Source organism: Sarcophilus harrisii, chromosome 1 (genome assembly GCF_902635505.1).
Source record: "Sarcophilus harrisii chromosome 1, mSarHar1.11, whole genome shotgun sequence".
In the NCBI taxonomy this organism is placed as follows: Eukaryota; Metazoa; Chordata; class Mammalia; order Dasyuromorphia; family Dasyuridae; genus Sarcophilus; species Sarcophilus harrisii.
In genome coordinates, this window is record NC_045426.1 from 55,232,461 (window position 1) to 55,254,328 (window position 21,868).

The 21,868-nt window shown below is 40.3% G+C and overlaps 1 protein-coding gene across 2 annotated transcripts in view; it reads right to left on the reverse strand.

Moving 5' to 3' along the window:
* The window catches only part of SLC6A6 (solute carrier family 6 member 6), a 137,852-nt gene that overhangs the window by 35,307 nt on the left and 80,677 nt on the right, over positions 1–21,868 (reverse strand). For both annotated transcript variants that reach the window (XM_031955803.1, XM_031955809.1), the window contains one exon: positions 9,791–9,923. In XM_031955803.1, coding sequence (XP_031811663.1) covers positions 9,791–9,923 — 133 coding nt within the window. The remainder of the gene's footprint in view (positions 1–9,790; positions 9,924–21,868) is intronic.

Here is a 21,868-nt window from a genome sequence, read left to right on the forward strand (position 1 = left end):
TGTTTTGTTTTTAGATCGCTAGAGAAAAGATTTATAAGAGAAAGTAAAAATGAACAACAAGTCTCAGTAAGTTTCAGGAGAAGCCCTGGGGCCAGGGCACTTTAATATTTCATTTCCTTTAGATGATCATAGCTAAGTGATTGTCTAACCAGGGCAAGCTCAGATCGGATAGAGATTATCTTCATGATCTCCAAGTAGTCCTCTTGAAGACCTTCAATGAGGAGGAGCCCACTAAGCCCTTTTACCCCCATCCCAGGAAGCCCATTTCACTCATGAATTACAAAGACTGTTAGAGAATCCTTATTCCCCACTTTAGGCATTTAGGTAAGTGGGTAGAGCTTAGATTTGGAGTCTTGAGTCACATAGTAGCTGTGTGATTCTGGGCAAGTCACTTAATCTCTATTTACTTCATTTTTCTCATCTGTAAAATGGGTATGATGGGAGCAATTACTTCTCAGCATTGTTGTAAGGATGAAGATATTTTTTACAAAGTGTTTAGTACAATGTCCAGTACACAGTAAACACCATATAATGTTAGCTGTTACTAGTATCTGAAGTGAAGCCTATATTTGACTCAAATTTCTATCCCACAGTTTTGAATTTTCCCTTCTGAGACCAAATAGAATAATCTCTCGATCATTCTATATTTAACCCCTCCATCATTCTACAATCCTTCAAATACCTAAAGATAGATATCCTCTCCCTGCCCTCCCTTCTTTCTCTTCTCCAGACTGAATATTCTCACTTTCTTCAACCAGAAGTCATCTTTCCATCATCTTTGATACCCTTCTCTATGTGGCAAGAAAAGAAAAACCTCCTTTTGCAGTTGTTATTGGAAACAATATTAAAATACTACTACTATTAATAATAATACTAATAAAGATAATGCTAATAATGATACTAAAATAATACTAGTAGCTGTTTCTAGACTTATACCTCCTCCCCCTCACAAAGAAGGATAACAGGTTGAAGACAAAAGATCTTTTTTTAAGGAAATGGATTAAGGATGGAAACTAAGCTTTGGATATAGTCTTATCTCTTCTCTTGTTTAGATTATTGCCTTCCCCAGTGTCTGAAGCTACTGGGATTATTCACTTATCTGAGGAAACAACTGTCTCTTTCTCAATCACCTTTCTCCATCTAATGAAGAATTGATGTATACTCTTCATCCTTTTTTTAATTGATTTCCCCCAAATTCAAATCCTAGCCTTTTACCCAGTGCCCTAACCTTTTTAAAATTCCATCGATCTTAGGCCATGAGAACACATCTTCAAAATGAGAACAATCTCATGAGGCAGGCAGAGATTATTATTATTAGATATTAGCTCCATTTTGCAGATGAGGAAATGGAGATTCAAGGATTTTACTGTCTTGGCCAAGGACATACAGCTAATTAGTAGCAGAGCTCAGATTAGAATTCAGGTCTCCTGAGACTCTGTGTAGGATCTGCCTTTAGTGGAGAGATTCCACCTTACATATGACCATACAGCAATGTGGAAATTTTAGACAGTTTGCTAGCAAGTGGTAAAACCAAAAGAAGTATCTTTTTAGCCCTGAATTAACCCCCTAAATTCCACATTCATCTAGCCAGAAGATCCTTGAATCTGCCTTAGCTGAGCATTAGCTGAGCACTTTGTTTAATTGAGGTAGGAATTATTTGCATAATCACATTCTAATTTATATTCCATTTAACTGCATTTAACTGAGCTTCCATAGTCAATTTTAAGTTCTTTGAAAGTAGAGGGCACTTTTTATTAAGCTTTGTGCCCCCTCTGCATGCTTAGCATTAACTTAGAGAGTACATGCTGAATATCTGTTGAAAGAATAAATACATATGTTTATTTTAAATATCATCATCTATCTGCTCTGACTTCAAGATGTATGCTAACTAATAAAATATACACACATGAAAAACACACAAATCTAACCAGGTTAATGAAGGCCACTTGTAGTGAATGAGTCTGAGGGAGGAAGACTGATTCCCTCTGGAAATCAGGCTGATCTGAGACCCAACTCTCTACTCCAGTGCTTTGGTTATTTTGCATTGCCCAGCAACTTCCAGACATTTGAATTTCAAGCTCTCCAAATCAAATCCAAAGAGCCCTGTTAAAATACGAATCTGTTAACCCACACTGGATAACACACGACCTAAATAATCTAATATCATTCAACAAGTGGCCTGGTAAGGTGAAAAGACCTTGACCTGAGAGATTTGAGGAGATCTCAGCTTCCATCTCAATTTAGCCTTTAGCTTTCAGTGTGACCAAGAACAAGACACTTCATCCTTCTGGCTTCCTTTTGCCTCGCTTTTAAGATGATAGGCTTAGCCACTATGGTCTCATATCCCTTCCGGCTTTAAAATTCTCTAATTGCCCAAATATCTGATCAGAATAGTTATTTCACCCACTGCATATGTTTTTGTGATCTCCAACTTTGAATACGTTACTACCAGTCCAGGCTCTTGCCACTTCTCCTTGCTCAAAATCCTACTCTAAAAGGACAAGGTCCAGCTCAAATTTTAATGCACGAAGTCTTCCCTGATAGCAGCAGCTGAAAGTCATCCCTTCCCTCGCTCAACTTTGCAGAGCATCTTAAGAGTCCCTCCCTCAAGCTCATTTCTTTCTTTTGTATTATAGTTATGTGTCCATATTTTATGCCCAGTTACTAGTTATAAACTCCTAATGAGCACGGGATAGGGATGAAGTGTCAGAACTGAAGTTAGGAAGAAGACTCATCTTCCTGAGTTCAAATCTGCCCACAGACACTCACTAGCTGTGACTATTTCCCTCAGTTTTTACATCTATAAAATGAGCTAGAGAAGAAAGTGGTAAACCATTCTAGCACAATCCTAAGAAAATTGCTAAGAAAATCCCAGATGAGGTCATGAATAATCAGACATGACTTAACAACAGCTAGACAACAAAAGACCAAAATATCTCACTATCATTGTATCTCTCTCGATGGCTAACACTGGTTTGAGTGGTATAGGAAGTTTATCCACGTCTATGATTTACATAGTTTCCATTTCTCTAATGTTTTAATGGTTACAAAGTATTTCCCAACAACCTTGTGAGATATGGTGGACTATTGTCACAATCTTACAGATGAGAGTCAGTGTATAGAGATTTGGAGTCAGTTCAGGTTCTACCTTGGACGTTCATTAGTTATGTGTCCAAAGACAAGTTGTTTAACAATTATCTAGAGCTCTAAGTTCTAGATGAGCCAGAAGGGACTAATGAAATAGAAATCCAGGAAATAAGAAAGCCTAGCAATATCATAGAAGGGCTTCACTGGGAACCAGAAGTTCTCCCTACTGATAAAATCATGGGCAAAATTAAGATGAAGGAACGGCTCCAGAGAAGTATGCTACTTTGATCACCTTCACACAGCTAGAAAGTGACAGAGCAAGTAGTAAAACCTATGTCTCCTAACTCAAAATTCAGAGTTCTTGCTATACCATCATTCTGGGTCTTGCTGAATAAATGAATTGAATTTAAAAAAAAATCAATCCACCCTCTCTGAGACATAAACTAAATGATCTCTAAGGCCCCTTTCTAGTGGTCAAATTTTATGGCTCCATTCTTCTTGGCTCTTCCAGGCAGGGGGAACTCCCATAACTCCCTAAGGAGCAGCTGGGGTGTCTTGCATCAACTTATGAAATGCTTGAGAGAAAAATAATCAAATAAAATTCCCCTAAAGCTTTTTCCCCTCCTCCCTTCCGGAGGACAGGCTTCCCCATCTCCATCAGTAGCCAGCTCCTGCCCGGCCCCATCCCAGGAACCCTGGAGACATGTAGACTGCCCAAGACAATAGCTGCTGGCCATGAATGGAGTCCTCAGACTCTGCTGGGCAGGCACTTCAAAGTCTTCGGGCTTCGAAGGCTCACACTATTGTGCCAGCCAATCTCTGCTTGCAGCAAAAGGGTTTTGTGTCTAGGGTGAAGGGTGGTGGTGGCTGCAGTAATTGTTTCTGGAGGGGTGGGGGTGATTAGTTATTGTTTCTGGAGGGCAGAGGGGGATGGAGTGCTTGAGAAAATGTGCCTGCAGATTTTTCACTTTTGTTGGTTGTCTAGTGTTTGTGTGTATTTGTGTTGAAACAGGAGTCAAACAGGCTCCCCCTTTGTAATTACATCCCCGTCGCCTCATTTAAAATATATTTTTGTTTTGCAAAATTTGCTGATCTGAAGGGAAAGCTCTTGAGATCCACTCTCCTGCTTTTTAAATACGTCCTAGGGGAGTTATGCCAGGAGAAGCCAAGGCCAGGGGCGCCACAATACTGGTGGCGTAAAGCATATCTGGCCTTTCCATAAGGCATGGTATTTTTCCGTTCTATCAACCAATCCTCCACAGTACTTTGAGTCTTTAGAATGGAAATACACATAGTCTAGCCTAATATTACAGAGAACTTAATTGGGCTAGCTTTTATCCTATAACATAAAGAAGAAAGAGCAGTGGCTTGGAAGTCAAGAAATTTGGATTCCAGGCTTGGCCAGTTACAAACTGTGGGATTGGTTGGGTAGGTCATGGGAGTCTTAGAAACATTTGGAACTAGAAGGGACGTAGGAACTCATCTCTTGTCATCCCTTCATTTTATAGGACAGGAAATTGTCTCACAGAAAGGAAATGACTGGCACAAGATAATATGGAACAGCTGAGACTAGAACCCCTATTAGTCAGCATGTGACCTTCCCCAGTTACCTCCTGTATAAAATGGAAGATGGAGGAGGGTTGGAATAGATAGGGTGTTGTTGACATGGGACCTTCAAGGTATTATAATGAGGGGGAAATGCATTTTGAGTTTCATTAACCTGAGACTAAAATTTAATTTCTCTCAATTATTTTAACAACATAATTCTGAGAAAGAAAGGGTCTATAGATTTCCAGAGAAGTCTAAGACAGGGGAAAAAATCAGGAACCCTTGTATTGGAAGATGAACATTTCCAATTTGAAGATTCTATGAAATATGAAGACTTGTGTGACCCTTTCCACTCTAGACCTCCTCTACCAATTGATTGTGGAATTGTAAGCCGCTTGCCTACTCTGGGTCTCTACTCCTATGGCCATCTGTAAATGAGAGGAGAGTTGGACCCAGTGAGCTTCAAGGAGTCACCTTCCAGATCTAAAATTTTGTTCTAAGGTAGAGATGCCAAAGGTATACCTGCCAAACTTTAGAGTGAATCCCTGAAAACAAACAAACAAACAAACAAAATGTAACAAGGAGGTGTATAACAAAATAAAAAGGCTACATAGTTAATGTCATTTTGTGGTTTCCTAAGTCAATATGCAGCCCACAGGGATCATTTGTATGAGTCTGATACTAATATTCTAAGGCCCTTTCCAATTCTAAGATTCTGTATTCTGAGGGTCCTTCTGTCTCCAACATTTTGGTTTTCCAGGTCTGTTTCAGCTCCCATATTCTCTAGTCTAAGGTTCCTTAAAAATTTAACATTCTATATTTTAAGGTCTCTCCTACCTCTATCATTGTAATTTTCAAGGTTCTTTTTAGTTCTACTTCCCTGATCTAAAATTCCTTCAAGTTATAGTGTTCTCTCCTCTAAGGTCCCTTTCAGTTCTGACATTCTCTCTTTTCATATACCTGTCACAGGTAACTTTGATACTATAGTAGGATTTTCAGGTGAGCTACCAGTCTGCATTGTAAAGGAAGGTTTCATACCTGGAGTTCTCTACATTGATAAATTCAAAATGGGGAGAGGGGGCAGGGAGAAGATACCAACTACTACCACAATTGCATTCTTTTCACTTTCAAAAAAACCCAGAAAAGCTCTTAGGGTGTGAGAAGAAACAACTTAGTCAAACACATTCTTTGGCATATATGTAACCACAAAGTCAAACCACACCCTTGTTTCCTAGCCCCAGGTTGCCAGAAGGTGAAGTAAGGAAGGATTATGGGAAGGGACCCTGGGAATCACAAATTCACACCAGTGAGGGGCAGCAAAGCCTAGACTTCCCTCTTCAGTCATTTCTTCTCTACTTCTGAGGCAGACTGAGCAGTTTATTATGAACATTTTTAGGTGTGGGGGACTTTTTCAGGGCAGGCTGGTGCAATGCAGTAAACATGGGACTTGATGTCAGGAGACTTAGATCCGCTCCCAGCTCTGCTATCAGCTCACTACATAGAGAAAACACAAGTCTTTTACTGTCCCCCAGCCCCACAATTTCCTTATCTCCCACTGGAAGAGAATGATGTGTCCCAACTACCCTTTGAAATTAGAGGCAGGAGCTTTTGTTAACGAGAATGAGGAAAATCCATGTCTTCAGACTCCTGAAAGTCAGTGAACATTCCTCTGACTCCATCACCCCTTCCAAGGAAGCAGAAGCCAATAACTGCACGGGTACCATGCCAAAGCAAGCACGTGACTCCCTGAAAGAGCCAGTCATTCGCCTGAAGCAGAGATTTGCTCTCTGAACTCATGGGTCATTTCAGACACTGCCTTACTCAAAGCCAACTAACTATCTTTTGGTACTTCATTTGCTCTTGGGCAAATGAGGGAAATGAAACCAGTTTCAGCTGACCCTTAATGATTGCACCACCCTCAGTAAAACATGCAATGTCCTTGGATTTCTGGTTCTTCACCTGCAAAATTAGATTGAACAAATGCCCTCCAGCTCAGGGCAGTGTGTCTTAATCTCACCATGAATAAAATCACTCCTATTAATGTTGGCAATTTCCTCTGACCCAAGACACACATTGCTTTGGGGGGTAGATGCCTCACAACAATCTCTCACTTTCAGAGAACTAGAGACAACTTCCATTGCTGGGACTCATTTTCCCAAAATGAAGTGGTTGCCCTAGAATGCTCCTCAGTTTCTCTGAATCTAGGATCCTATGCACTCATGGCCATGCAGTAAGTAAATATCCAGGGCAAGATTCAAATCCAGATCTCTTCACGGCTGCCAATCCAGCCTTTCATTTGCTCTGCCACATTTCCATAACTTGTTGGACCCTTGCGTTTCCCATGTGCTTAGCACATTAGGCTTACATACAAGAGAAGCTTTTAAAGAAACTTCTTGGAGTGAACTGTCATCCTGCAGTGCCTTATTAGTAGTGCAATGTGTATGTTATACATTTAATTTGGCAAATATGGATCAAATGGGCATTAATAATGTCACATGTAGAATACTTCACAAACCTTAAAGTTCTCTACAAAAGCTAATTATTGTTATCAAAGAACATGAGTGTGGATCCTATAGCTTTCTTACCTGCAACTTGGGGAAATTTAGGTCCCAAATGAGAGAGCTAAGATAAATGATCGATATCTAGTGGTTCTTTATCTTCACTTTACATGTGGAGGAAATAGGTCCAGAAGACTAATCTGGTGTCCTATAATGAGTGAATGGTAGACAACCCAGACATCAGAACTCTTGGTTTCTGGTCCTAGGCTTTATTCACTACTCCATACACTCAAAATTTCTCAAAATGTGCTTTTGAAAAAAAAAAAAACATTTTATTTCTACCATGCAATAGGACTCTCAGTCTGGAGTTGAGAGCTTCCACTTGAATATCCTGTGATTCTCAAAAGCAAAAGAATCAAGATTGGTTCCAACATCCAGTCTGACATCTTTCAGCTGCTCTAGAAACCTCAAAGAACGGAGATGTGCTTTGAGGCCATTTGTGTAGAGAAGCTAGAGGTTCTGGGGAGGAAAGGTCTAGCCTGTTGATCAGATTGTGACAGGTGGATGATTTACTATTCTCTGAGTGCAAGGAAATCCAAAGAACTCTGCCTGTATTTGTATTGGCCATGCTCTGCAGAAACAGAGGCAAAGTTATTGTTCTGTTCTTCCCAGAGGTTGTCAGATATGTAGGAAACCACACCCTCACCTCTGGGAGACTAAAATAAAATAGAAAATGCCCCAGGGAACTAGAGAATGATAGTACAGTGGAAAGGACACTGGACCGTGAACTCTGGTATCCAGTCTTGGTTCTCTATTAGTTTGTAGTGTTAAGACCATTAATCACTATTCATCTTGTCTAGTATTTGACTTTTTTTCTTTTCTTCTCATCTAGACTATAAGCTTCATCACCTATCCTTCTTTAAATCCTTGTGAACATCTAAGACATAGACAGAAGTACATATTTCACAAATAACGTTTTTTTTTTTTGTTTGTTTTTCTACATGGTGGAAATTAAAGCACAGAAAGGGTAGTACTTTGGCCAAAGAGGATGGCACATCAACCATCAAACAAGAAACAGAACTATGTATCCTAAAGAGAAAAGCTGTAATGACTCTGTAAGAGAAGAGCTGTTATAACCCTTAACTGCACTATCAAAGTTTTATAAAAAAATCTGGGCATCCAGAGAGCCTGTGAATCTGCCTTGTGAGGTAGTGAGTTCTCCACCTATCTGATCAAGCAGGAATTGGCTGGCCATCTGGTGGTTATCATAGACATTCAAGCTAGAAGTGATCTTAAAGTTTAAAAAATGAGGAAACTGAGGTATAAAGTTATTAAATTATTTCTCCAAGAAAGACAAGATATCATACCAGGTCCTTTGATTCTAGAGGAAGTACTATGTATCTTCTACATTGTGCTATCTCTCCTCAAGGTACAGAGGGGATTCATTTATCTAGAGAAAGGTTGAAATAAATGATCAGAGGTTCCCTGGAGCTGTGATTCTAGAAATCTGTCCTAGCCCGGTGCTCTTAAACATTGTGGTTTCATGGACACCTCTGGCAGTTTGAAGAATACTATGGACCCTTTTTTGGAATCACATTTTTAAATAATTGACGGAAATATTTGGATGGTGAAGATAAAAATATCCTTTTCCCCCATCCAAGTTCACTGACATTCCTGAAATATATTGCTGATGCTGGCCACTCCAAAACGTGCCAGAAAATTTGAAATGATAGGTCTAGACTGGCCAATGTGTTGTGTGATCCGAGGAACACTAAAAAGGCCTGACTTATGGTGAGCCATTCCCATGGCCCCCTAAGCTACCACTCTAGTAGAAAAGTTACCTTAGATATCTTGAAGTCCTTTTATTCTTTTTTCAGTCCCCTATGAACATTGCAAATATCCCAGGGAGAAAAAATATTGAAAGCGAGCATCACCTAACTAGCCAGTCAACAAACAACTCTTACTTTTCTGAGGGACTCGATGATGATTATTGATTATTAAGTACCTACTATGTGCTAAGCACTTTGCTAAAACTCTGGAGCATGAACAGAAGTATGATTAGTGGGAGAAGATCATTCACTGAAAATGAAGGTAAGAGAATATCAAAGGTATTCTTTCCAATTCCATTCTCCTATTGAAAATGTTGGCTTAAAATGACTCTCTTCGATCAAAAGAGCCTCTATATCCAGAGAGAGGACTATGGGACCGAGTGTGGATCACCACATAGCATTTTCACTCTTTTTGTTGTTGTTTGCTTGCACTTTGTTTTCTTCATCATTTTTTTTTCTGGTTTGATTTGATTTTTCTTGTACAGCAAGATAATTGTGTAAATATGTATGCATATATTGGATTTAACATATATTTCTTCCATGTTTAACATATATTGGACTACTTGCCATTTAGAGAAGGGGGTGGGAGAAGGGGAAGAAGACTGGAACACAAGGTTTTGCAAGGGCTAATGTTGCAGAATTATTCATGCACATGCTTTGAAAAATAAAAAAAGCTTTAATAAAAAAATAAAATTAAAAGATGACTGTCCTCAATTATATACTTTAGAATTATTTTCAAAAAAGGGAGTAAATTAGGAGATAAGAAGCAAGAGAAACCTTTCTCCCTCCCCCCCCCCAAGAAAAAGAGAAAAACCAAACATGACTTACTTTCCCAGTTGACTTGATTCCTTTCCAAATGCAGAAGAAACAAATTATCCAGACCAAGAGGAGGCAGAGGGACAGGTCCCACTTCAGAGCACCAACATCATCAATTCCCTTGGACAGGCTCAATACGTTTCGCCTTCAAAGGGTGAGAGAGAAAAAGACAAAAGCCAGAGAGAAAAATCAGCTCATGCTGTGAAGGCCCCGGGACCATCCATGAGATGCGTAGAGTGAGTGTCTACCAATCCTCTGAGCCCACCCATGTTATCTTGCATATACTTTTGAGTTTGCTAATCCATGTAGCTCATATGTTCCCCTGAAAAACTAAGTTCCCAGAAGGCAAGAACTGCTTCTTTTCATCCCAAACTCCTTCCTAGCCCACTGATAAGATTAAAGTAGGAGTTAGATGTTTGTTGAATTAAACTATGCATACTGCATAAATGGTTAAACTGGTAGAGACCATGAAAAAGATTTGTTTCCATTTTTTAAATTTTATAGATGGTACGGTTTAGGCCCAGAGAGGGGAGAGAGGGTTTATCACTAGATGAGGTCTAAAGCCCCTCCTGGCTCTAAATCTTTGAATTCTCTGATCCCAGTATTACGACTCATATGTGAACAGGGATGGCCCCAAATATATCTCTCTGATCCCAGTATTACAGCTCAGATATGAGCAGGAATGGCCCCAAATATGTCACGACACTTCAACTTTTATCTATTTTTTAGACACAGCTGTTTGATAGATCAGTAGACTCTGGTAGACCGTTGGAATAAAATTTTAACAAAGCTTTTGGTGAAGTCTCTCTAGCAACTCTTATGGGAAAGACAGAGTGATATAGACTTAGTGGGAAAGACAGAGTGATATAGACTTAGTGATAGTACTGACTGGAGGACCAGACTCAAAAGTATGGAGGTCTCCAGTGGTATGGCCCCGGGATATTTGCTTGGCCCTAAACTGGTTAACATTTGTAGTGATGACCTGGATAAAGGTGTGCTTAACATGCTTTTCAAATTACAAGCATACCTCGGAGATATAAAGGGTTCAGTCAACTCCAGACCATCACAATAAAGTGAATATCTCAATAAAAAAAGACACAATTTTTTTTTGGCTCCCCAGTACCTATAAAAGTTATTATTTGCACTACACTGTATTCTAAGTGTGCAATAGCAATATATCTAAAGGAAATGTATATGCCTTAACAAAAAAATGCTTTATTACTAAAAAAACCAACCAAACAAAAACAACCCCCCCAAAAAAAAAACAACCTCTAACGTCGTACACTTTTAGTTTCCTTTAAGAACTTTTCCTTTTCACAACTTGGCTAACTGTTGGAGGAGGGCTAGCTTTCAGCCTGTCCCCGAATTTAGCATGCCTTCCTCACTCAATTTAATCATTTCTAACCTTTGATTTAAAGGGAGAGATAGCGGTACCACTTAAGAGACCACTGTGAGGTTATTTATATTTTTGTATCTCAGGGAATTCAGAGGTCCGAGGAAATGAAAAAAGATGGGCAACATTCAGTTCCTCGGAAGAATCAGAACATATACATTTATTGACTAAGTTCACTGTCCTATGTGGGCACAATTCATGGCCCCTAAGACAATTTACAATAGTAACATCAAAGATCACTGATCACAGATCACCATAACAGATATCATAATAATGAAAAAAAATCACAATAATGAAATTGTGCAAAAATTGCCAAAATGTGACACAAAGATAACACATGAACAAATGCTGTTGGAAAAATAGCTGGACTAGCTGGACTCAGCATTGCCACAAACCTTCAATTTGTTTTTTTTTTAAATGCAATATATTCAAATTACAATAAAGTGAGGCATAGTAAAATAAAGTGTGCCTGTAAACAGATAGCTAGTCCACCAGATGACATTAGTAGTCATGCTACTGGGGAAGTTGAGAAGGATAGATCCCTTGGGTTCCCGAGTTCAGAGCTGCTAAAACCAACTTGGTGTCTACACAAAAATCCTGACATCACTCTGTGAATTCCACCCCACCTCCTGCTCCCCAGGAGAGGACCATCAGAAAAGTCAGTCGAAGGAGGAGAAAGTTGGGTGGCAATGGAGTGGATAGAGTACCAGGTCTAGAATCAGGACAACTCATCTTCCTGAGTTCATATATGGCCTCGCTTACTAGCTTTGTGATGATGACCCAATCACTTTTAATTCTGTTTGCCTCAGTTTCCTCATCTGTAAAATGAGCTGGGAAAGGAAATGGTCAACTCACTGCTGTATCTTTGCCAAGAAAATCTAAAATAGGGAAGCAAAGAGTTTGACCCAAAATGACCAACAATAAAGAAGAAGAGAACCCAGGTTAGATAAAAAGTAGCAGGCTAAAATGTTCATGCTCATGGAAGTGGGTACTATACTTTCAGACACAATATAAAAACAATAAATAGTTATATTTTGAGTTTTACAAGTTACTATAGATGAAGAATGGTATGTTATGGTTTGTGTAAACAAGAGCAGGGGGTTTTAGTAGAATACTTTATTTAATGAATAAATAGTGATGTAATAACCCCCAAATCCTAATGCGATATTAGAGGGCATTAAGAAAGCATTAGGAAAGAAATAATTCTATGCTGTGCTTGTCAGATCATATAGAGGGTACTACTATTTTCAGTTCTAGGTACCATATTTCAAAACAGACCAAGCAAATATGAAGCACCATTTTCAGTTCTGAGTCTCAAATTAGAACATCGAGGAGGTTAAATAATATATCTTGACTTCAAGCTCAAAAGATTATGGACTGGATGAAGGACTCAGCCTGGAGAAAACTCTGGAATGGTGAGACTGGATGTTATAACCATCAAGAATCTGAAGGTCTATCCTGGGAAGAGTAAAGAGATTTTTTTCTGCTTGGCACAAAAAAGGCAGAATTAGAAATAATGGGCTGAAAACTAAAAGGAGGCCAATTTTAGACTCAATTTCAGAGAAATCTTACTAATGATTGGAGCTATCCAAAATAGAATAAACTTCTTTGAAAGGTAGTAGCTTCCCCTCACTATAGTTCTTCAGAAAAAAGTGACAGATGATCACCTGTCAGGGCTGTTGTAGGAATTCTTTGTTTATAAAATAGAGAAACAGGCCAAACTAGATGGCCTGTGAGGTCCCTTCCACTTTGGAAAATCTGTGACTCCCCTTACCAGAATTCAGGAATCCTGACATCTAGACCCAGTGCTCTTCACATTTCAACAAATCCAGTCTGGTATTTTAGAATAAGCACGCTTAAAAGAGGCAGATACTTTCCAGATAAAGTTAATATAGTATTGCCAAAGTGACTGGTGATGGCTTGGTTCTTCATTTGAGCAGATACCATTTAATCTGTGAAATCTCCAAGTGTCCTGCTTTCCTCTCCCTGCCTAATTACCAAGGGAATCAATAACTGCCATCATTGTTTCCAATATTGTTCTATTACCGTTATGATGGGAAGCCACAGTCCTTAAGATTGGAAGGGATCCAAACAATACCACGATTTACTGGGCTTTATCCTATTTAGTTTCATTCAGATTCTCAGGGATAACTAACGAAAATAAAGAGTAGCCAAAGGATCATTTACATAGCCTTATAAAGGCTTAAGGGAGGAGGAAGATTTATATAATAATATGATTTATATGATAATATTATCTATTTAAAAGGAATAGCAAGTTGTACATAATAGATTTGTAATTTCATGTGCAAACATCTTTTTTCCCCTGAGGCAATTGGGGTTAAATGACTTGCCCAGAGTCAACAAGCTAGGAAGTATTAAATGTCTGAGGCTGGATTTGAATTCAAGTCCTCCCGATTTTAGGGCTGGCACTCTTAACCACTATGCCACATAGCTGCCCAACAAACATTTTTTTAAAATTATACTCTGTTATGGAAATACATGGCTTATACCATAAATTTAAAATAATTAAAAAAATATTTTTGAATGTCCTTTTCATCTTGGCTTCTTAGAAGCTCTAGTTCCATTTGGGGGACAGCCCAAATATTTGTTCCTACATGAAGACATTCCTAATCCTGCATCCCACACATTAATGTTTCATCTCCAAATTTTACATTTGTTTCCAAAAGTATATGTTGTAGTACCTCAAGTAGAAAAGTAAGTTCCTTAAGGTTGCTGTTTAAGGAGCTGTTTTTGCTTTTGGTTTTGTATCCTCAGCACCTAAAACAGCTCCTGGCACTTAATAAATGCTCTTTGATTTAAACTGAAGATATCAAGACATTGGAACTAGAAGGGGCTTTGGAGGTCACCCATTATGATGCCCTCTTTTTATACTGGAAAAGCATAAAGAAGGGCAGGAAGTAGCTTGTTCAGGAGCTAAGATTGGGATCCAGTTCCTCTGTTCCCAAATCCAGTTCACCTCCCACTATATCATACTGCCCTTCCTGACACACAGCCTTTACATGAAGGCATCCTCTAAGAAGAGTTTTTGTTGTTGCTGTTATATTTCTAAATCCCCATAGGCGTATATATAAAAATCAATCTGACAGGTCAATAGACCCTGATACTGTTGGCAAGTTAGCCAACTAAATCTCAGTCTTCTCACCTGTGAAATGGGAATATTAATGGATGTCTATCCACTTTAACTCATTTCTCTGATGGTATTCTAAAGACAAGCCAAAGTAAAAGATAATAAAGCTTTGTAAAGTTAGAAAGTGCTCTATGGATGAAACGCAGTCTTTTTCTTTTAACAAAAATATTCCTTTCTAGATCAGACCTTGATACCAGTAGGCAATATTTAAGAAAGAAAAAGGACAATAAAAGTTTCTCCTAAATCATAGAAGGTAGAATTGGAAGGGATAATAAAGATGGTCTAAAAATTCTATACCAGCCTCTTCTTTTAACTAAAAGGAAACTATGGTTTTGAATAGTTGATTTAGCCAAGGGTGACCTTGGGAGGATGTAGCAGAGCTTGGGTTCTAAGTCAGCTGATTTTCTCTACATTCAATGATCTTTCTGTGATACTAAACTATCTTCTCAGGATTTCACCTAAGGGAAGGGGGAAATTCCCCTTGGGTAACCCTCCACCAAGAAAGGTTGACCATGGAGTGCCTTTTTTCAAAAAAAATATATATATGTATATATTGGGTGGCCAGAATAACCTAGAGCAGCTGCTATTTACTCCAACTCTTCAAATAGCACGTGTTAACACAGGGCATGGAAATACTATTGATTCTGGGGGTGGGGCAGCGAGTATTTCACAGAAATCTATAGTATCAGAGAATACATCAACCCAGACATAGTCTGGGCTCCCTTGATTCCTGGGTAATGGAATATATAATAAGTTCTGAGTAGAATTGTGAAGATACATCAGTGAAGTTTGACTTTTTAAACATCTGCATACATCATTATGTTTAGTTCCATTTTTGAATGAATGGATTCATGCATGCAGCTTTTCTTGGAAATAATCTGCATCAGCATCTGCATCACAGGACATTAATATTAGAAGGGATTTGGGAGATGATACTAACACAGATTGTTATCTTGTTCAATCCTCTCACTATAAAGGAAGCCACTGGGGCCCAGAGGAAGGAAGGGGACTTGGCCACAGTCACACAATTAGTGCCAAAGCTGAGACCAGAATTGGGGTTTCCAGTGTGAAGACTGCTTTTCTCCAATGCTGAAACGGTTTAAAATATGACCTACTTTCTCGCCAGCATCTCTGTAATCCTCTGCTCACCACCCACCACAGTATTTTCTTGGTTCAGTGCTCGGAGGCCACTGAAGCCTTTGATCAAGAGAATTCAGGTCTGGGAGTGGGGCAGACACTCATTTTGCTGCTGCGTATATATAGCATTGAATTGGGCAGCCCCTTAAACTAAAGTCGATATACCATTCAATTCAATCTTTGCAGTGACTCCTTCAAAGGAAAACAAAGTGCTGCTTTCTAGGGAGAAAAGCACAATTATTAAAAAAAAAAAATGGTAAACCAATGTCCATTTCAAACTACTGAGAAATCCTCAGGAAAACAACAATGATTTAAGAAATGCAGGTTTCCAGAAGGCTCTCTACCTTAGGAGAACTCAAAATTCTCCAGACAGAAGCTTCTCGTTTGCGATATTCCTATCTACAATGGAACCATGGGTATCTCTCACATCCCTCATTCTCCTGGATGATTAAATCCAAAATTTATTGTCATCTTCCAGGAAGATCCTGTCTCATATCTATGTTTTCCCCTCCATCCTCCACAGTCCTTACCACAATACTGAGCACACAGAAAGCCCTCAAAAAAGGCTAATTGAATAATGATTGAGCTCAGATAGTGCTCCTGACCCAATGTTATATGTTTCTTAAAAAATAGTCTTGGAATCTATAGGATCCAGCAGGAGAGTCAGGAAACATGACCTTTTAAGGATGAGAACCAAGTTTCTTGTCCAGCATGAGAATCAGAGAATCCTAAAGTTGGGATAGACCTTTGGGATCATCCTTTGGTAGCAGCTAGCATTTATAGGAAATTGTATCTCCTGAGCTGTAAGGGACCTGAGAGGTCATCTACTCTTACAGTCCCAAATTTCAATGTGGAAGAAACATTAAGAAGCTATCAAATGCAATCCCCTTATTTAACAGATGAGGAAACAAAGACAGGATCTAAACCTTGGATACTTTGATTCCAAATCAGTGGATATTTCCTTCTATAACAATGTTTCTTTGGTCTACTTCTAAGATATCATAATAAATGATGAAAGCAAGCAGGAAGGAAGGAAAGAAGGAAAAAGAGAGGGAGGAAAGGAATGGAGAGAAGGAAATAGAGAAAGAAAAGAAAGAAAAAGGAGGGAAGGAGAAAGGAAGGAAGAGAAAAGAAAGATCTAAATCTTAGGTACTCTGATTCCAAATCATTAGACATTCCCTTCTATAACAATGTTTCTTTGGTCTGCTTCTAAGATATCATAATAAATAATGAAGGAAGGAAGGAAGGAAAGAGGGAAATGGAGAAAGAAAGAAAAAGAAAAAGGACAAAAGAGAAGGAAGAAGGGAGTGAAGGAGGGGGAAGGAGGGAGAAAGGAAGGAAGAGAAAGAAAGGGCGGGAAGAAAAAGAGGGAAAGGAAAGAGAAAAGGGGAAAGGAGAAAGAAAAGGAAAGGACAGAAAGAATTGTAACCCCCTGTCCTCAGGGAGCTTATGGTCTAAGTCTCCTATTACAAATTACCTAGTGTCAGGGCTGAGCCAGCTGTCTGATTCTCTACATGGGAGTGGGCAGGGTGGTCTTTGTTCTCCCTGGAGTGGGGGTACCAGATACAACCTTCTGGGAATTCCTGCCTCGCTTTCTAGCTGCAGAAAGACAGCAGAGAGAGCATCCCGGCCTCCTGCCTGCCCCAGACAAGGGGCTGAGCACTTCGCTGTTTTCTTGTCCAAGAATAGTAATGATTCATCCCAGGGTGGATCCTGGAATAGTCTGAATGTCTGTTTTTAGTCGAATGGCTCAGCTGCCGTCCAGCAAGCACTCAACAATGTAAGTAAGTTCCAAGTATGGGTCAAATAGTTTCCTTTTGACCCCAATCCAGCCACATAATGGAGCCTGAGCTCCCCAGGAGAATAGCAGAGGTAACAATTGGAAAATACACACCCCGACCTCAAGGCAAGTAAGTCTATACAATGTTTCCTCCCCACTCCGCCTTCCCTCCCCCCCCCCTTCCTAAAGTATCCAACAATTGGCTCTGCCTCCTAACAGCTGCAAGGGAAGATTGAGTATAATAAGAGCCGTTTGCAAATATGACTCACCCCTTTGATTCTAATAAAGCTAGCCTAATTATATGTGCACGTCTCTCCCCGGTGGTTTGTGGAAAGATCTTGGGATAAAGGACTCATTAGAAAATGGCACATTAGCTGCAGGTATTTTCCAAAATGGGTTCACTGGAGGGGTCTGGGGTAGGTGGGAGGGGGACAGCACAGGCAGCCGGGGCAAGAGGAGGGGTACCTGTTGCCTTCTGCGAGGTCAGACACCTCAAAAGAGATCTTTGGAGAAAAGGGAAAGAGATTAAAAATCCTGTTGCCTCCTGACTGTGTGAACTTGCCCAGGTAATTTCCCTTGTTGAACCTCAGTTTCCAATCTCTAGGTCAGACTATTTGATCTCTTAAGGTACCAGTGAATTCAGAGAGCCTGTGGCTTCAAATGGCCTTAAGAATTGGACTAAACAGGGTAAGGAAGAAACGGGCTTCACACTGTAGTCCTGGCTTTGGATTGAATTATAAAGTCAGCAGGAAAGTGATACTTTTAGATCCTGGGCATCAGAATTTTGCTGTTTTCAAGGGAAGAAGAGCCCCTGAAGAATACAGTATGCAAATAATGTGAGGGAATATGCCTTAGTAAAGTACGGATTTCCCTCAGAGAAGGAGGGATCCAATTGGTTAGGCTGGCCACAGCTCACCCCTCCTCAGCACCCTTTCCTCAAATGGGCTCCACGGCAGGCCAACAGCAGCAGCAGAGTAGCTGATCTGTCAAATCTCAGGATAAATCTCATCATTGCAGCTGTACTTCAAGACTCTTTTCAAGTACAAGTGAATAAAATATCTCCTTAACTATCCATATTTTCCCATGAAGCCATGGTCACATGTCAACTTGCCAATTCTAGGAAGTGCCATTTATAAAAGCCTTTAAGGAGTACAAACCATATTCCTTGTAATTACTTTTGGGGGTTAAAGGGAGCATAATTAGGATTACCCCCATTTTCAGATGAGGAAACTGAAGTTTAGGAAGAGTAGGAGGTCTGGCCGTCACATAGCTAATAAGGAGCAGTGCCAGGTTTAGAACCCAGATTACCTAAGCCGGTGTGAGGACGGCACTTTTTAAGTTTCTCAATAGCAAGCAGTAATCATGTTCAGAGTTTTGATGTGTACCTGGCTATAATCAAGGTACATAATAATCAATAAGCACTTATTAAGTTCCTTCTGGTTGCCAGGTCTTAGTGTACATAATAATCAATAAAGTGCCTTCTGTATGCCAGGTCTTAATGCCGGCTGTAATCAATGCATATAATAAGTAATTATTAAGTGCCTTCTGTGTGGCAGGTCTTAATGTGTATGCAGTTATAATCAAAGTACATAATAATAAAGTACTTATTAAGTGCCTTCTGTGTACCAGGCCTTAAGGTACATAATAATCAATAAGTACATATTAAGTGCTTTCTGTATGCTAAGTCTTAATGCTGGCTATAATCAAGGTATATAACAATCAATAAGCACTTATTAAGTTCCTTCTGGTTACCAGGCCTTAATATACATGATAATCAATAAGTTCATATTAAGTAGCTTCTGCATACCAGATCTTAATGCCAGCTATAATCAAGATAGATAATAATAAGTACTTAGTAAGTGCCTTCTGTGTGCCAGGTCTTTAATGTATAACCAGCTATAGTCGATATTCATGATAATCAATAAGCACTCATTAAGTGCTTTCTCTTTGCCAGGTTGCCCAGAAAACCCCACAGACTACAGAGTTTTCCAAGAAGAGTTGGATATGTCTAAATGACCCAATAGCAATGACAACACTGTTTATGTTGTGATGTATTACATGTTGTTATGTGACGTGAACTGGCTTCCAAGCTGGATCCTATCTGACTCGGACTCGTGGTATGACCCTGGGCAAGGTAACGGGGCATACTAATGGAAGGTGTTTCCCCTCCTGGGAGGACCACTGAATCTCGTACGTTCACTGGGTCCCCTCACTGGAATTTCCCAATAAACTTTCCTCACCACCACCCTGGGGAGCTCAGGAGAACTGACATTTGTAGCAGAGGCAATGGAGGGAAAGGAACGCCTCTAGTTAAACAACTAGAGAGAGGGGCAGGGATGGGGCCAGGTCCGTGGACCCCAAGCCCAGGGTTCCTCTCAGAGCTAACATCAGGGGGAGCTCGGCTTTGGCTGGAGTCATGTTGACTTGAGTTCCTAGGCTGGCTGGGGCTGCGGCTGAGCGGAGCTCCTGCAAGGCCAGGAAGGCCCAGCAGCCCTGATCCCATAATAGCAGGAGGCTCCTGGATGTAAACACGAGAAAGCAGGGTTGAGCAACTAACACAGAGTGTCCCTTTTCAGCAGGTCATGTGAGAAAGAGAAGGCTTCCTCCCTCTTTCCTGCTGACAGAGATGTGTACAGGGCTGGCCACCCAGGAAGGCCCATAAAGGAACAGCAAGACAACCTCCCACAGAGGCTGGCCTCCATTAGAAATGGTATTCTAACCTGTCTGCTTGCCCACATCAGGGCATGGATGAGAGGGTCCAGATGAGTATGTGATGGGCATTCTTGGATATATTCTGTTGAAAGTACCCCCAAGATACCCAGAGGGCCCTGACTTAGTCCCTCACTCAGTTTCTCTCTGCATGAGGATGTTTGGGAAATTTCTTTCCCAAGCAGGTGTCTATCAGATGAGAGACCAAATCCAGGCTGTCTGATCTACTCTGCTGGCTGCTCGTTCCCGGAGGCTTAGTTGCTGGCAATGCAGCTAAAGGTTCCATTGCCATCAACAGGAAGCTTCACAGGGCCCCGGGAGCACCGTCTGCTAAAGGCACCTGGTGCCTCTGGAAGCTTGAAAGAGCTCCAAGTCACAGAGGTGGCCAGCTCTGGTCTGCACCTTTTCTGATTTTTGGCAAGCATCTTCTAGAACTTCTGAACCCTCTCCAGGGTCATCAGCTCTAAGGCAAAGGAGGTGAGGGCAAAGCCCACTCTTTGAGACTGTGCCCACAACTGAGAACCAAACAAAAAAGCAGTCCAGGGACTGCAACAATGTCCGCCAGTCTCTATGTGAATTCTTACAAAAGCAAATACGCCTTTCCTAGGCTACATGAGACTCTCCATAATTACTACCTTTCAACTCGGCATAGATGCTCTTGCTGTTTACAAAATATGGAGCCGTTTAATTACATTGTTGAATTCACAGAAGCTTTCTGTCATATTTTTTTTTTCTGAATCAAAGGATACTATAATAACAAATACTATCAGGTGAATTCTAGGAACTTTTTTCTTTTTTTGGATTTAATTGTTTCAATTGTGTCCAACTCTGTGAATCCATTTGGGGTTTTCTTGGCAAAGACAGTGGTGTAATTTTGCCATTTCCTTCTCCAGCTAATTTTACAGATGGGGAAACTGAGGCTAACAGGGTGAAGTGACTTGCCCAGGGTCACATAGCTAGTAGGTATCTGAGACCACATGTCCTCCAGTCTCCAAGGTTTACGTTTTATGCACTGCATCACTCAGTTGCCTATTTTTTAAATGTCATCATACACACACAAAAATTGGGAACCAACAATGTAGAAGGAAAAAGAATTCTTGCAGTCAGAGGGTCTCGGTTCAGTTCCTAGCCATGTGACTTTAATAGCTTGCCATTCTCAAAACTCAAGTTTCCCAATTCGTAATCTTAAGAGACTATCCTAGATGATTTCTCCTCAGCACATACTCCTATCATCCAGGGCCATCTCCAGTCATCCTGATCTTTATCTGGCCACTGGACCCAGATGGCTCCGGAGGGGAAAGCAAGGCAGGTAACTTTGTACAGCCCTCTCTTGCTTGAATCTGATTTACTTGCATGTCATGGCATCACCTCCCTGATGTCATGGTCCCCTTTGAGAAGGAAAGGCAAACAACAGTACTCCTATCACCCAGCAGATGATCAGAGAACCCCAGTCGATGGCCAAAGCAAAGCACAGAATTTAGATCTTTTCCTCCTTCCTTATCATTAATGGTATTTAGGCAGAAATTAATCAGTGAAAGATGCTTCAAGGTCATTTCCAACTCTTGAGGGAGCTTGATGACCTTTGAGGTCCTTTCTAAGGTCCCCCCAAACTTCTATGGGGAAAAGCCCAGACACTGGCAATCCTTGGACTGAGCCGACTGGAAAGCTAAGTATTTTCTTGAGGTCTGAGTTTGCCAAACCATATCTATTCATTTCATCTTTTACCCAGATATGATAGTGAAGCTTTGCTCAGGATAAAAGTCCTACACGAGGACTACTCCACAGTCTCCTCTGGTAGCTGAGTGGGCTCAAAGGTAGAAAGGGAACAAGACAACTTTTATCATTTGCCTCTGATAATCCAAGGAGAATGGGAAGAAGAGATTATTTTATTTCTGCAAAATAAACAAATATAAGTCCAATAAG